This window comes from Barbatula barbatula (assembly GCF_947034865.1).
Source record: "Barbatula barbatula genome assembly, chromosome: 20".
Classification (NCBI taxonomy): domain Eukaryota; kingdom Metazoa; phylum Chordata; class Actinopteri; order Cypriniformes; family Nemacheilidae; genus Barbatula; species Barbatula barbatula.
This window is the reverse complement of record NC_136783.1, coordinates 9,984,504-10,001,162: the sequence shown is the minus strand read 5'-3', so window position 1 is coordinate 10,001,162 and position 16,659 is coordinate 9,984,504. Positions and strand designations below refer to the sequence as shown.

General features: G+C 37.9%; 1 protein-coding gene across 4 annotated transcripts in view; it reads right to left on the bottom strand.

The window, feature by feature from the left end:
• Positions 1-1,452: 1,452 nt before the first annotated feature.
• The window catches only part of slc4a10a (solute carrier family 4 member 10a), a 30,632-nt gene continuing 15,425 nt past the window's right edge, over positions 1,453-16,659 (bottom strand). For 2 of the 4 annotated variants that reach the window (XM_079483076.1, XM_079483077.1), the window contains 25 exons: positions 15,405-15,486; positions 14,589-14,732; positions 14,361-14,499; positions 13,394-13,554; positions 13,133-13,321; positions 11,708-11,793; positions 11,454-11,611; positions 10,493-10,580; positions 10,249-10,395; positions 10,039-10,139; positions 9,480-9,654; positions 9,260-9,393; positions 8,901-9,146; positions 8,656-8,761; positions 7,501-7,662; positions 7,215-7,328; positions 6,954-7,115; positions 6,628-6,879; positions 5,556-5,624; positions 4,868-5,041; positions 4,646-4,768; positions 4,482-4,546; positions 4,086-4,196; positions 3,481-3,517; positions 1,453-2,814 (listed from right to left, as the gene is read on the bottom strand). In XM_079483076.1, the coding sequence (XP_079339202.1) occupies positions 3,505-3,517; positions 4,086-4,196; positions 4,482-4,546; positions 4,646-4,768; positions 4,868-5,041; positions 5,556-5,624; positions 6,628-6,879; positions 6,954-7,115; positions 7,215-7,328; positions 7,501-7,662; positions 8,656-8,761; positions 8,901-9,146; positions 9,260-9,393; positions 9,480-9,654; positions 10,039-10,139; positions 10,249-10,395; positions 10,493-10,580; positions 11,454-11,611; positions 11,708-11,793; positions 13,133-13,321; positions 13,394-13,554; positions 14,361-14,499; positions 14,589-14,732; positions 15,405-15,486 (3,201 nt within the window). In that variant the 3' untranslated portion in view covers positions 1,453-2,814; positions 3,481-3,504. The remainder of the gene's footprint in view (positions 2,815-3,480; positions 3,518-4,085; positions 4,197-4,481; positions 4,547-4,645; positions 4,769-4,867; positions 5,042-5,555; positions 5,625-6,627; positions 6,880-6,953; positions 7,116-7,214; positions 7,329-7,500; positions 7,663-8,655; positions 8,762-8,900; positions 9,147-9,259; positions 9,394-9,479; positions 9,655-10,038; positions 10,140-10,248; positions 10,396-10,492; positions 10,581-11,453; positions 11,612-11,707; positions 11,794-13,132; positions 13,322-13,393; positions 13,555-14,360; positions 14,500-14,588; positions 14,733-15,404; positions 15,487-16,659) is intronic. The other 2 variants (XM_079483074.1, XM_079483075.1) reach the window with 1 other exon arrangement.

Genomic DNA, 16,659 nt, shown 5'->3' with positions numbered 1-16,659 from the left:
GCTACATATTTCTTGTTATGACAAGCTTTGGAATATTTTTTTCGGTAATGGATAGTGTTATTATTATAGGCTGTCCAAGCAACGAGTTGTCTTGTTGATGTAGTTACTGTAAATAATAATGGTGGAAGCATACAGTTTTCAATCATAAAAATGTAATTGCTTTCAGTTTGTTCACAATTTTGACACAACAAAAAGACTGAGATACAAGAAAGTGATAAAGCTGACCAGAATACACTGGTATTTAAACCAGTTTATGATCAAATAGGCGTGAGGGATCATTTTCCAATCCACAGAAACTTCCAAAATCTTTGAGAAAAAACGGATGGTGTATTATAAATAATTGATTGCGAAATTAAAAATGAAAAAACACAATACAAGTTTAACAATGCACAATTTTTCTTAAATATATATAGTCTATAAAGATATACACATGGACTCTAACACGGTTTCAGTAATCACTACTATCATGGCCGGATTATCCAATGGGCATTAAGGGTACAGGCCCAGGGGCCCATGAGCGCTTACATCACATAACAGTGTTTCCGCTATATTCATTCTGCTGTGCGCTTCTCAAGCCCGTGCACACAAAATACTGTTTCTAACTTAGGAAGTATGTCTTTTGATTTAGTCACTTTTACAAGCCCTCTAACGGCTTTTGCTTAGAAGAAGCGCATAGCATCAAATCTAGCGACTTCTTGGATAAACCTTAGCTTTCATTCAGTTGGAAAATGTCACCAGTGCTGCTCCGTTAGTGCAAGGTTTTTCTTTCCAGGCGCAGGGACCCCTTCTCTTGGGGTAACTCTGTACAGTGAGCGGCAGGAAGAACCAACACCGTACGACAGGTGACGCATGAATAAAATACGTTACTGTAACACATTACTCACTTACATAAGAACGTGAGTCGCGAGGTGCTTGCTACACAAAGTTGAACAAAAAACTGCCAGTTTATTCTAAGAAAAAATGAAGATGAGAATATTTGAGAACTTTCTATAATTGATCTTATGAAAGTTCTTCTATTTTCTCTTAAGATCAGTTTTGTGAACCCGGCGTGTTTGTGTGTGAATTATGTAAGAATCTGATAGAACTGAATTGTTAGAGGTGTGGTAGTGTGTGCTGCTTGCATATGCCAGTGATAATGAGTTACAGTATGCAGGTAAATGTCTTAAATATTGTTGTTGCTGGTCCAAGAAAGTATTGTTGCAATCATGTGGTGTAAATCCTGTATGATGGAGGATGTGTACAGCTGTTGATACTGTCCTTCAGGTTGTGATCATAGTTTGCAACTTGGCAATGAATTCCTGTATAGGGATTATATAGGGATAGAGGTGTTGCACGTACAACCCTAGGCTAATTTAAAACTTTATTGAGGACACTTGTGAATTCTTAATCCGGGCCTGACTACAGTTGTAATTAAACAATTGTAATGACACATTTCAAAAGAGAAGAATTTTTCAGTAAGTTTTATTTTACAGTGATACAGTAACAACACATGTATACATGAAAACAACACGTATGTGTCTTGAGTGTCACTGAAGGTACGTGTAATTTTGTCAACAAACATTGAAAATGGTAAACAAAAATTGGTATTAAAACATCCTTTCCCCCAACTTTATACATACAGTTAGACCTAAACCCCACATTGAATAATTTATTGAACGTTATACACAGACAAAACACATACTGTATATAGTGTATGTGGTAATAACAAATGTCAGATTTGTCTCTGGTCGGTACATGGTTGTAATGCCCCTCTTATGAAAAGGAAAATTATTGCATTTCTTGTTGACTTTTGTGTTATTGGCAGTATATAATCTGTTTGAGTGATAAGGTCTCTTAGCTTGAAAATGAGTCTTAGAAAGGATGCCCTGTCACCTAGATACATTGTGAAACAGCACTGAACAGTTCTATCACTCCCTGCCATGGTTTAATATTTGCAGCATTTTAACAAAATATATGTTCACTATTATTTGCATGGATTAAGTGCTACACAGAATCTTGCTGTGAAAATGAGATAAAGCTTGATACTAATCATTTTCCAAAAATAAAACAATTGATTTTAAGTACGTGAATGCATTTCATATAAACAAGTTCAAGAAGCTAATGTGCTGTAGTATGAAATGAAGATAAAAGTTTTGGCTCATATGTTTAAAATCCACAACATGAGAAAATTGTTCATAAAAGTATCTTCAAATATTGGTCGCTGCTCATAAGTTGTATATATTAACATCCAATATATATCGTGAAGTGAGGTGAGGAACACGTGATATCACAGACATTTAAAAAGCATAATGTGATGATTTATATTAACTACATTTGCGTCTTTATTTAAAAATTGCTTCTACGTTTTATGATACGACTGCAAATGAGTGTCAGTTATGCTTAGTAAAAAATACGATATATTGGGGCTATATGACAAGGAATTGCCATAGGATCTACTGTCCAAAAAGTCTATAACATACAAAATGCAATCTACCTGGTTAAAAACAAAAGCAACCTTGAATTAAAACTACATTGGAACAGTAGACATTGAACACATGGTCCCACAATTTGCTTTTTGTGGGTAAACTCAGATACACATTTGCTCAAAACAAACCTCACACACACACACACATACAAATGATTTAATATAACACAGTGCCTTATAGCACAGACTGGCACACACAGATCTACAGAACAGAAGCATACTGGTGCTTTACGTGTGGCACGATGCAAAACGTCGGAACAACGTAAACTCACAAACTTGTCTCTCTATCCAAATCTGTGTCTTTCCCTTCATTACCTGGCCCGTGTCTCGAGGAGTCTTTAAGTGTTGAGCTGGAGAACGTGACAGAGAGATTCACATCACAATGGCGATAAAGGATTTTGTCAAAATCTGACAAGAAACAAGCATTGGTCCATTTGTTGAGCAAAACTGCCCTGTTTTGTATGTAGACCCATATGCTTTATCAGCAAAAGATAAAGCAATGGAGCATTGAGTATCATTAGGGCTGTCAAAAATATTTAATCCAATTTGCAGATCATATCATGTATCAATGTAGTCAATGTGTGTGTCAATGTAGTGTTTGCTTTACTTTAAAATGAATAATTGTGTTAAACTGACAGCCCTAATATGATTTATGATTATCTGTTCTCGCAGAGTTTCTAAGTGTTGACATCTCAAGCTTGACTTCTTACCCATTCAAAAAATCATGCTTTTCTCCATGCAATTAACATTCTCAACAAATACACACAAACATGCATAAGGAACAACAGGCTTGATTCAGTTCCTCATACGCCCAATGTAACGCCACGTATGTTTAGTAAAGAGCTGAAGATTGTCATTAAACGTTTTAACAAGGAAGACGCAAAGTGAAAATAGTCATCCAGAAAAGGAGAGAAGATGGAGTTTGACAATCATAGCACCAGAAGATGGAGGCCAAGAGACCACAGGACTAATGTCAATACAGTGATTGTGCACAGCGGGTTTGGGTTGCGTCTTACCTTTGGAAATCAGCATCTCAGACATTAGGAGAGGGAGCTTATGAGTGACAGGGGATGAAAAATTCAGTCATGATATTTTATAGAGCCTGATATTTCACTTTGAAAGTAAACAGCATGTTTGAGGATTTGACTGAAGAGGGAATTTCATGAAAGAAAGGCTTATGACCAAACTCCCACTGACTTCTTAACAAAGCGGCTCAGTCAAGCTTTGTCCTTGAAGTATATTTTCATGTTCCAATGGATAAAAATGTGCCACAATTGCACACTTGGTGGGGGTCAGGTGTGCTCTTTGATGACATCTATCTTCCAGGTCAAGTAAAATGTTTCACATTTTGTTTGCCATTTTTTAAGTAACACGACTTCAACTGAATTAAACTTCTTTAGTTATTTATATCAAAGTTCTTGCATGTGCTAATGGGCAAGTTAATAAAGGTTAGTACATGAACATATTTGTACTGAACCTGGAACATTCTTTTAAATAAGCAATTGGGTCCCAAAAAATGATAGAAAATGTGCATGGCAACATCAAATACAAGTGTGTGCCAGGATTTAAGTGAAGGTTTATTTTACTTAAAATTTTTTGAGGAGAGATTGTAAATCCAAACCTTTTTGAGCTTTGATCTTTTTTGCTGCTGTCACTGGTGAGGCCTTTCCACACATTTCCAAAAGACGTCTTTGTCATTTCATCTGAAATGTTGACAGTGGATGGATCGTCCCTTAAACACAAACACATCAACATTTGTTTTTAATCTCACATGCTCATTTTAGTGATGCTTTCAGATTCTTAAATAAATTCAGTAACAGTTCATCTCAATGAGGGGATGGGTCGATTTTGTCAATGGTCGACCTTATGCGGAAATATTCCCTGTAGCTGTTAAAACATTTTACAGATCTCATATCTCTAGGTTGCACAGCTTTAAATTAATAATATATAATTAAAGTCACATTTTGTCCTTGATGTTTTTGTAATGCATTTGTCAAACCCAACATCACCCACATACTTGTTATTCTCCTCAAGGGGCACTTGAACAATTCCTTCATCCTCCACTAAAACACACTGATTCTCCTGAAAGCAAGAGAAGGAACACATTGTTGAACTGTCATTTTAAAACACCGTCTGCAGTGATTGGCCACTGTTGGCCGAAAGCATCGCCCCGGTGGGTACCTCTTGCTGCGCATCTTCCAATTTTTTCTTCTTGCTCTCAGGCATGAGGTCATCAAGCCAGCTGAGCTCTCGCTTAGAGAAGAAGAAATCCAACAGTTTACGGATGAAAACCAAAGCTAATACCTGTGAGAAAACACACAAACCACATTTAGTAAACAGTCACATAAATGAACTCCCTGGGACATACGCATACTGTATAAACACATGCCACAGATGTCCTACCATCATGGGGAAAACGATGGCAGCTCTTGAGGTTTTAATGACCCACAGAAGCACCAGGCAGCTGAGCTGGATGATGGTGAACAGGTGGACTTTTCTCAGCGGGACGTGTCTCAGGTAAATAAAGTCCGGCTGGTGTTTCGGAGGCATCCAGAACAGCCTCAGACGATCAAAGAACTGAAAACAAACAAATTTCAAACACTGCATAGTACTGTGCATCGCTGATATCCTTCTGAAACCTTGTATCTTCATGTTTTGTTTCTTTTTTTGCCATAAATTTGTTTTATTAGTCACCCTTTATGTTTGTCAGTGGGTTTTGCAAATATCTAACAAATCAAAAGAATAAAAAAAGCTTGCCAACTTGGACAACACTGTATTGATTCATATAAAATGTACAGTGTCGTTTCCTGAAAAACTGTATATTTTTGGGAAACAATGATATGTACAGAAAGTAAATGAAAAGGACTGGAGCGGTCAATTTGAACTTGCTATTCTAAACTTGAATCTATCTCTCATTCAGTTGCAGAATATACTGTATGTATAGTAAATCTGAATTTTGTGAAGAACAGGATTAAGCACCTGACAGAAAAGCAACAACTATATACAGCTGCAGTGTATCTTGATTCTGATTATTGGTTGTAACTGAATGGTACATTACACTGAATCATAATGTAAAAGCTAGTTGCAGTACCTGTATGCCTCTGAGAGACGATGCTCCCATGTAGAGAAAAACGCCATACAACACAGGCATCGGGATGTGCTGAGGATAAAAGTAAATAAACATTATATAAACAATAGAAAGTAGTAAATAACAACAGTAGAAAGTAGTAAAAAAAAAGGGATGTCCACGGATGTTCGAATATTCGATCCGCAATACTTATCAGAATATTAAAAAGCATTTCTTAATTTCTTCCAAAAAGTGGTGGGGACTTTACGGCAAATTACGCATCTGGACATTTGTATGTGTTCCTAAATCTTTGTTCACTCAGATCGCAAGCTAGTTTACATATTTTAAGTTAACAAACGGCATCAGCGGCCGGAATTGGGTGTTATGATCGCCTCACATCACCATACTTAAATGTTTTAAAACTGGTGAGCCAAAGAATAAGTTAACAAGGGCGGAGGAAACATAAGGTATAAAAATACAAAGGTAATATTACATTATTAACATTTATTTATTATCATAACTTGTTCCAAGAGGTTGATCTTTATAAATTCAAATTGTTAAAAATATTATAACTAATGCTATGCTATGTGATTTCAACACATCAAAATGTACATTTCATCTTCTGTTTTTGTTTGATTTTATTTAAACGCAGTTCTTTATATTTTCTTTTTTATTTCCAAAGCTGCAAATCTTTTCAACATTAAAAAAACCTATAGGTTGGATACGATATTAATGCGTTATGAATATTTAATGATAATAAATAAGCTTGATGTGAAATTGTGACGAAATAAAAACAGAACAAATTACGTCATTAATAACAAATTAACAAATTCCATACTATCTGCCCTGAACAGTATTCAAAATTACAATTAGCATGTCCTAAATCGTATTATGTTTACATGGCTATTGTACTTTTTCTAGAGACAATTTGAGGTGCAGATCCAGGCACACTCAATTAAAAAAGCACATAACAATAAATCAATGAACAACAACTAAAATGCAAGAAAGATTTTGTTGCATGCACTAGACCCCAGGTCTAAAAAAACATCAGGTGGATCCAGTTGACCTCATCTGACTCCATATAAAGATCAATTACCTTTAGTACAGAGGTCATGAACACCGAGCAGCCCATGAGCAGGAATATCATAAGACCGGTGAACCTCTGTTCCCTAATGCCCAAAAACTTCGGCTGCTCTCCCGGGGCGGAGCATTCAGACTCCAGTTTCAGGCTGTTCACGTGGGAGATTGACAGAACCGTCGCGGCCACGAACCACGGCAGGCCCATCAAAGAGCACACGCCTAACATCACCCCCACCACAAAGAGGTCCAGATGGTACCCACAAGCTTTCTGTGAACGCACACATAGACACACACATGAGGAGACATTTGGCATCTCTGCAAACCACAGGAACATGTTAATACCTTCAGCTTGTGCTCCTTCCTGTTAATGATAACAGCAGTGATCTGTTGGTCCATGAATATAAGAATAGTGCACAGAAGAGCTGGCATGAAGGCTATGGGAATGGTCCACCATGGGTTTGGCCCCAGGGGGCTGATGAACCAGCCACGGTCATCTCTGGTTGGCTGTAAGAGATCATGTGATCAATCACATATTCACACATTGAAAATAAATAGATTTATGTAAAACTGAAACCAGGTTATATTTAATATTCTCTGACTCACTTTAAACTCATTAGGAACCTGAAGTTTGGCGGAGGGGATTCCAAGACCGTAGTCGATCAGAACCATGGTCAAGATGGTAAAAAAAACTGCGAAATCGCTGATCACCGATCTTACCTAGAGAAGAAACACACAGATGTTTGATTTATGTCAGGCATGAGAAACACCACGTCCCCTTTTGATTTAAATTACTCTTTTATGCTTTGTGCAGTGTAGTATCATCATCTCCATGTCATACATTTAACCGTATGTAAATCCACGTGTACATTCAGAAAATGCACAAACTTGCCTTGGTAGGGAAATAGCGGCTGGTTTTGAATTCTTTGAGGAAGGAGGACATGGCGACCGTGGAGAAGAAGAGAATGGTGGACCAGAACAAAACATCAGGGACGTATGGACCGTGATGACCACAAGCGCTGCCCACAAACTCACCTTTGTTGTCTACACAGCCCTGAACCAAAACAAAAGATATTCAGAAATCATATCTGCCATAAATACGCCCTCCAAAAAAAAGTACAAAATTTCAGATTCAATTTCTTATAGTCCATTCAATAAAGTGGAAAGTGGTATAAAATACTGATTCATTCAAACTTCAAAATTGAAAAGATTTCTGTAATGCTTCCTGTAGTTAGTGTTTTTTTTTAGGTCAGTTTGTTATGAATTAAATGTATGTTTTCTGAATGAGAACTGCTGCGAGTGTTATGGGCTTATTTTGAGACATACTGTATATGAAGTGTTTTGTTGGTCTGAGTGAGTTTTGGAGGTGAGATGAACTGTTCGGCCGACAGACATGTTGGTAAGGCAAACTGTGTGAAGAGTTTTGAAAATGTGGCTTCAGTATTGAACAATGCTTGTAGTTAAAAAAAAAAACTCATATCTGAGCAAAAGAAGTGCAAAATAGCAGAATACCTACTAAAGCAAAGAAACAATTTTCAATAAAATGTAATACATGAGCTGACAATAAACAATACAGCACTTGAGCAATTCCATCCAAGTGTGAACCTTAAGATGGAAAAATGAAGTGTTTTCACCATACTGATACTGTAGGTCAGATGTCAATATTTGCTGGTTTGAATACCCATGTGAAGTGTCTCTTGAGGTTTTTAAAGGGGGGGTGCCACAGTGTTAACTTCTTCTGGCTTCTCATGCTTCTCTATGGCCTTGTATTTCTGTGCTTGATACACTCCCCCAGAGTTCGTATAAGTTTCGGAGAGTTATTTCAAACATGAAATTCCCTTTCTTAACAACTTTTCTTAGTCCCTTATTGGACAATTATCCCGGAAAAGCATGCCAACGTGTCAACCCGCCAGAGCGAGATGAAAGAAAAAAAGAAAGATTTCATTTAAAATAGAAAACGGATATTTTCTGATGTTTGGACTCCAAACATCATACATAAAACACCCAGATAAACTGTACAACATTCGTCAAATGTTATCAAACTCACCTTGACATCAAGGCCTAGCCAGTCGATCTCAGATGCAGTGATGTTTTGGTCCTGCCAGTAACGCAGTGTGGCATTACTGGGGTCTTTGGGCATTGTGCACACACACCTGCCAAACACACAAATTGAGTTTGTTTACAGATCATTTACTAGTATGACTGTGACCGTAAAGATGTGTGGATGTGTGTGTACCTACATACCTGTAACTATAAATGTGCAACTGTATGTGTGAGTGCGCTAATACTTACGAGTACTGAGTGAGCTGGTTGAGGTCATTGTGCATGTTGAAAGGGTAAGTTTCTCCCAGATGGATGAGTTTCTCCAGAGCCTCATATATAAAGATGATGCAGATGAGGGAAGCAAAAGCTTCCTCTGTGAATCGAGTGATGTAACACACTAGTGAGCTGGCGTCTGTGGCGACCAGCAGCAGGCAGAAAAATGCCGTCCACAGTCCGATACACACACGTAAGGAGAGGTACGACAAACCATACTCTCTGAAAACACACGGAAAGGTAAAATGACACTCTTGACATAAAAACACAGACGCAGCACACAACATATTCTAAGCAAGTTCCCCTTTCATTCACAAATTCACAAAAGTGCTCACTTGCAGAATTTGAAGAGGATTTTCTCAAACACCAAAACCGGCCCTGTGCTGCCCAAAATGGTGAGGGGCTGCCCAGCAAACAGAGAGTACGCAATACCTGTCATTGAAGCTCCAAACAGAGACTCTATTGCACTCTAAAAGAAAGAGAGGAAGGGAATACATTAGACACAAAATGTAGTCAAAGCGTATGTTTTCACGCACTGTACTGATGTCTTCTTACTATACGGCCTTCTGTAGCTTCTCCCAGCAGGCCTCCAAAAGTAATAACAGGTGACATACAGGCGCAGTACAGGAAGAGGAAAGAAGCCAAACACTGCAGACTGATGGCGTCTGTGTAATCGGACAGGTAGTGTGGAGCTTTACGCTTAATGTCCTTGAACAAGCCACCGAAAAACCTGAATATCAGAAACAAATCATCTGTATTGTCAAAGTCCGATGCTATATAATTAGGTCATTTATATAAATGGTCAATTTTAACTAGTGTAAAGTAGGATTGGTATGTCAATTTGTGTATGCAAGCGAAAAGCAAAAATACATTATTAATGTTCTATTCTCAAGCATGAAAAAATATAATATGTAAATTAGTGCTGTCAATCGATTAAGTTGATCCAATTTTTTCTGTGAATCATCACGATTAATTGCACATACTGTAACATTCATGTTTTGAAATATACTATACCCTAGTATAAATGTAAAAATATCAAGATATACAAATTTTAGGTATATCACCCAGTTCTAACAAACACACCTACATTATTCCCACACATTCCCACACTTACTTCCCTGTGCGCTGTAATTCTGGTCCTCCGTGACCTCCGTGATCCTCAGCTTCCCCCAGATCCGTCCCTCCATTGGCCAAAGGAGGAACCTTACGCTTCTCCTGCAAAATGAAAACATAGCCCCGTTGCTAATCATCCCAGAAAAAGACATTTGGGAAGTTTGCACTCTTTATTTTAGCATGAGATCTATGTGAAGTCAAGGTGTGTTACCTGAGAGGGCACATTTTTGGGAGGCTCTATTCTGATGGTGGGATCCCACTCACCCGGGGGCAACACAGTAACCTGGTCCAAAAACTCATCGATTCCAGCCACGAGGTCGCTTCGATCCTTTGCTTTATAAGCCACGTCATGGAAAACCTGAATAGAAGATGTTCAAATAAACTCAACAACCTTTACAATTTTTGCATATTAACATTTCTCAATGTTACTCAATGCAGAGCATGTGTTCACGGACCTCATCTGTCATGAGTGTGGCAATGGAACGGCCGATTTCGTGGTACTGAGGTCCTTTCCCCATTGGCCCCAGCAAGATAAAGAGAAACCTACATGCAGTAGTAACACAGACACATGAAATAAATTCATAGAGACAATGGGCCTCATTTATCAATCTAACGTTGAAATGAGCGCAGATCCGTGCGCAGAAATCATTTTACGACAGGGTTTAAGTGTGATTCATCAACCATACGTAAGCCGCCAACTTCATCATACGAATGATCTTGCCTTAATAAATGTGGCAGCAGAAATCGATCGTGATTTGCAAATTACGCCCCTATAAATTCATGGTGTAGACGCCTCGCCCCTAGATTTTGCGTCATGGAGAAACGTTATCCTGCCAAAAACGTTTCCGATTAAGAAATTTAATTTAACCTTGAAAAGCGGAATGAAAGGAAGTAAATAAACTGTTTGGAAAGAGATCACTGTTACGGTCCACCGAGTGGCATGATCAAAGATCATTATTTTTGTCTTTTAGGGTAAAGAAAATATTGTGTATGGCGGAGGAGACGGATGCATGTTTCTAAACAGGGTAAAGGTTTAAAATCTAATGCTGCTAATCTTGCATTTCAGGCCGCTTAAATCAAGCACACACAGTTTTATATTTGCTTTATTTATTTTTCTCTTTCAGATCTTTGAGAGGCAGGACCTGTGGTCCCAAAAACTGGCCTGAGCCTGCCACACAAAGTCATGCAACCTTGGGCTGTGACCCAGTGCTTTTCAGTTATCTAAAGAGTAAAGCGTACACAGACCTTCATCCAATCTCAAAACTTGGTACACAAACTAAGACCTGTCGTGAGATTTGATCGTAGCAACCAAACGTCCAAATTGATAAAGGTTTGCTTAAAAACGACCGTACACCAGTTTTAATAAATGAGGCCCAATATGAACTGAGTTTTGCCAGCAGATTGTTTAGCTCTTGCCTGGTGGTGATCGGGACTTCAGCCAGGCCGTTGAGCAGTACAGCTGGAGACAGACGGATGAAAGCTACCACAGGTTTCTCCAGAAACTCCAGCTCACCTACCAAGATATTAGAGGCCTCAGCACCCGGTGGGATCTTCTTCATGAAGTGGAGGTCTATCTACACACAAAATAACACCTTTTTTCATTTCAATTTGTATTACTTACCCTATTTAAGTGTAGTAAGACTTACATCTGTATGAAATGTGATTCTTACCTTGCTGAAGTCAACAGCGCTGTTCTCACGACTGCCTCCCCCACCTTCTGTTGTGGCGGGCTGAGTCTGAGGGGAAACCATCTGACCTGCAACATTATAAAAATTTTACAGAAATTTTAATGTAATTAATTCATTATTAGTAAAAGTTAATTAGCAGTAGCTTATGGTTAGTAATAAAGTATTTATTAGATTATTGATGTTAAGAAAATGATGATCAATAAGCACCAACCTGGATTATAACTGCTGTAAAATAGTAATGAAGATTTATCATTCATTATCATTAATACTGAAGCTGGAAGCAGCAGAGAAACTATTCCATCATAAACTATACAACAAATACTAGTACTCTACGGCTTCATCTGGGGTTAAATGAGAAGCTAAATGAATATTCTTAGATAGAGCAAAGAAAAAATACTATCGTCACTACCGTTTCAAAATTTAGGATCACTTATTAATATTTTTCTGAATTGTAGAATAAAAAAAAACCTCATTCAAAACAATAATGGAATGATGAGAATCATATGACTACAGAAAACTAAATAAATCAACGCTATGTTCAGAGCCGGGTCTGGGGGCTAGGGGATGTATTGCCCCCCCCCAGATTTTCTGAGCCCCTCGAAATAATCCAACTCAAATAATTTTAAATACTTGTTATTAAATACTTACTAAATACTTATTTGTATTATACTCTATATTATATAATGATATGACACTTTAATAAAAATATGAAAAATGTACATCCATTTCACATTAATTTACATATCTGTCCAACCAGACTACAGTGTATATCTGTCCAACCCCAGTTGAGCCAGCCTATGCTGGGCCTGGCTATATTATATTTAAGGGTCTTCAAAGTAGCTACCATTTGCCTTGAATTCATAGAAGATGAATTATGAAACAATATATGAATTATTATGTTTTCACAATCATATTTTTGACTACAAAATAATTTCAAATATATACCCAATGCCTTTAGTTCTAAGGATTTTAAATGATGCTAAATTTTTGAACAGTAGTGTACATTTTTCATCTCTAGGGATTAGAATAGAGTTATATCTGCTAATATCTAATCTACGATCATATTGCCTGGTGGTGTTTTTTCCTCTGGGTCGAGGGTGGGGATGCTGTGATATCCATAAGGTTTTTTGGGTCGGATGAAAGGGTTGTCCCGGGCAGGGAGGGCAGAGGGACATTGATGGGGAGCTGACACACACTTGGGACAGTGAACTGACCAAGGTGGACATAAGTGCACCTGTCTGTCTTTCACACTGCATTTGAACCTAGACCAGAGATCTGTAGAATGGGGACCGGGGGACGGGTGGTTCGTGACGACAACTGAGATACACAGACAAACCAACAAAATGGATGATAAGACAGATACACGGTAATCGTAGATAACGCTGCTGGAGTGTTTTGGAGCAGTACCATTCTTATCCATGGAATGAGGTTCTGACTGCTTCTTGCCGATATCTGCGAACGAACGTACGATAGGGATCCGATTGGCCAGTTTCTTCTGGTTCTGATGGTGGTGCTGTTTAAGGAGAGCATTACGGATCTTCTTTCGTACCTCCTCTCCTAGAGCACCGGATGTCTCGTGCTGGTCCAGAACCATGTCTTTAAAAAACACAAGGTCAATTTTAATCCTTTACATTTTTTTTACATGTTTAAGTCATGTTTTAGGTGTACCTGCAATCTCCTCCAGTGAGTTGGCCCTCATGTCCAGCATGACGATTCCATTAAGAATACAGCTACGCAGTTCAAACAGACTGTGCAGAGAGAGAGTGGCGACGTACGGCTTACTCCACCTCTCCCCTCCGTCCTCCACATCCTCCTCAAACTTCAGCCATCTTCAGAGACAAGAGTCAGGACAGAGGAACATTATTATGAGAAACAACAGCTACATGACAAAATTCAGCAATGAGTATTATTCATATTAATAGTAGATGTTTTGTTGTTGTTGTATTATTATTATTAAATAGGATTATTAAAAATACTTAATCAAATAAAATCATAATTGAAAGTATTTTTTGGCAGACGCTTTAATCCAAATTTACAAAACTGCAAAAATAAAACTCAAAAATAAATGAAATAAAACCATAAACGTGTGTTACAAAGCTGATATTTATGTTATTGTTGAAATTAAACTGCAAAAATTTTCATATAAAAATACAAAAACATATATATATAATACACTATTAATATCTATTAAATTATTATAAATGTATATTATATGTTTTAATCAATATTAGATGGTCTTAAAATGTTATCTTTCATTTTTATTTATTGTTTTATTTGTAATCAATACAATCTACTACTGACATTGTGACAAATAAAATGGAAATCTAAATTTGGAAATAAAACTTTGGATAATAGTGAGTTTAGCAATATGGAGGAAAAACTGTGGTAGAGTAACAGTAAGAGTGCCTTGGAGAAAGTGAGAGATCATGGGAAGTGCACTGCAAATCACTTTTTGTTTCATTTTTCGTTTTCCCATTTAGCTGCAGAAACACAACCTAAACTAACGGATACAGGAATGTGTGTGTGCTCTGAATATAGTGATTTATAGACACTTCAATTTAGCTGTAATGTACCTAATGTTTGTCTCTGGCAGCTCACCCTCTCTGTTTCTCCTCATGGAGATGTGTGTTTATACCTGGCCGTCTCTTTCCATTCTGCATCTTCTCCCTCTTTCAGGCAGATCTCATCCAGCTCTGTGAAGAGAGCGTGAGGGAGGTGTTCCTCATCATCCTCCATGCCCAGCAGGAACTGTACGCGCTGAGATGGAGTATCCGCTGAATGGAGACATAAGCATGTCTGTTTCACACATTTCCACAAGTTCATAAAGTTTTCGTGTAGTGTGTGAGCGTGATGCTGATCTTACTGTATGATGGAGATTCTCTGCCATCCTCTGTTCCCGAGTCTCTCTCCCGTGACCTCTTCCTGTGGCGGTGTCCATGGTGACGGTGACGTCTGTGTGATCTTCTACCCAGAGGGACATGCACCCCGATGTAGAGGGTACGGTGGCCTATCAGAGACAATTGCTACCACATAAACCCTGATGTTGCTGATGGGGGAATTTTGGTGTATTCTTCACACATTTCTATCGCAAGGCTTCTTTTTTATTATAATATATATCCCATCTCGAGCGTCCTTTGCCGGTCCCACTAACCTGTCTCTAACCAAAAGCTTTGCTGTCTGTTCTCCACTGTCCATTAAATACAGGCAAAAATGCCCCTAAAATATTACAAAAAAAAGAGCTTATGGGGTTAAGTTAGGATTAGTTTTAGAAACACAGAGGTTCTTCAGGGACAGACACTCTCTGGCTCCAAGTGTGTGCATGCGTGCCTGAGTGAGACAGAAGAAATGTTTCTGTAAATGGAATATTTCCTCAGAACTAAGAACAGCTGATTTGTCAAACAGCGGAATCGTTTCCTCTCTGCTTTTCTGTCTTAAAAATGACAGAACCATCGTACAACGTAAACGTAAAACTATATCTTTATGGCAAAGTAATCAGACAATATTCTTTAGTATCCTTGTTGTTTTTCTGGATAACTTTAAGCTCTAACATTGTAAGACAGGAAATTAGGAACTGTGAGAACATGACGCAGACTCACACCCTGGTCTCCTGTGAGCATGTTATCAGGTTGTGTGTTTGGTATCCATGATTAAAACGGTATACTTTCAGGTCTTCTCTTACCTTCTAGTTCTTCTTTCTCAAAATTTGTGTTTAGCATGGACCGAGTCCCTCCCCTGTCCAACACGGCTTCCTCATCGTGCCTCTGCAAAATAAAACAAGAAACAAATTAATAAATGCTAAAAAACGATATTGTTCGTTGTTAGTTCATGTAAGTTTATGAATTTACAATGTTAATAAATACAACCTTATTGTAAAGTGTTACTAATGAAAGGTGTCCATGCCAACATGGCACCACATCCGGAGAAACACAGAACTTCATCCAATACAATGAACTCCCTGCACGGTTTGCATCTTCAAAGAGCATACAACAATGAAAATGGTTACCAACTCATACATCTGTTCTCTTCTCTCCATCTCAACTCGGAGCACTTCAAAATCCCCCATGAACTGGATTTGACAAATACCATATCTTATATGAACAGAGAATCTTCATATGCATACTTGAAATTATTTTTCAAATGGTAGAGTAGTCTCATTTCCACAGCAGTAGATATCATAACATAGGTTTGAGGGTTAAAAGATATTCTGCTCACTGTTGAGGGTGTGTCTTCATGTAAATGCCCATTAGTTCTTTACAATGTAAACTGCTGTTGTCTGGAGGAAGGGTATTTTGCTGTGGGTATTTAAGGAAAGCTGGCAAAATGTTCTGGAGAATTCTTAATAAGATTAACCCCATGGTGCCTTTGAGTTTTCCTGATCGCATTTCTTTTCTACTGTATCTTAGACTCTTTGAGGATTTTATGTTTTGTTTTAGTATTCTCTGAATTTAATTGTAAATTGGCAAGAAACATTAACCAGACTAATAAATTGTCATGTTTGAATTTGTTCAATATTGTTGTTTGTCTAAAATCCTGTATTAGGTGGACCATTGGGGCACGCCAGCTGAGATTTTAGAGCTACGGCTAACTATTTGGCGTTAGTTTAAGTGTACTTTGACCGTAGGGGCTATTGTTTCCATTTAGAATAGGACATATGTTGTCCGACCAATCTAAATAGGGTAAGATTCAAACCTCAGGTTATTGGAATATGATTTTAACTAAGGGTTCGTAGGAAACTATGGCATAAGGTTGTCCAGTAAGATTGGTCTATATTTATCTCTATGGAGTGGTCATGACCTCTGGTTAGAAATAATCATTACTTAAAGTTTTTTAAAGTTTTTATAGTCCAAGGGGACTAGAAAAAAATATGCTTTCTCAGTATTACTAGTCATAGAACCTCTGGACGTGACCAAGACTGATGAGTTAGTCACTGTGAG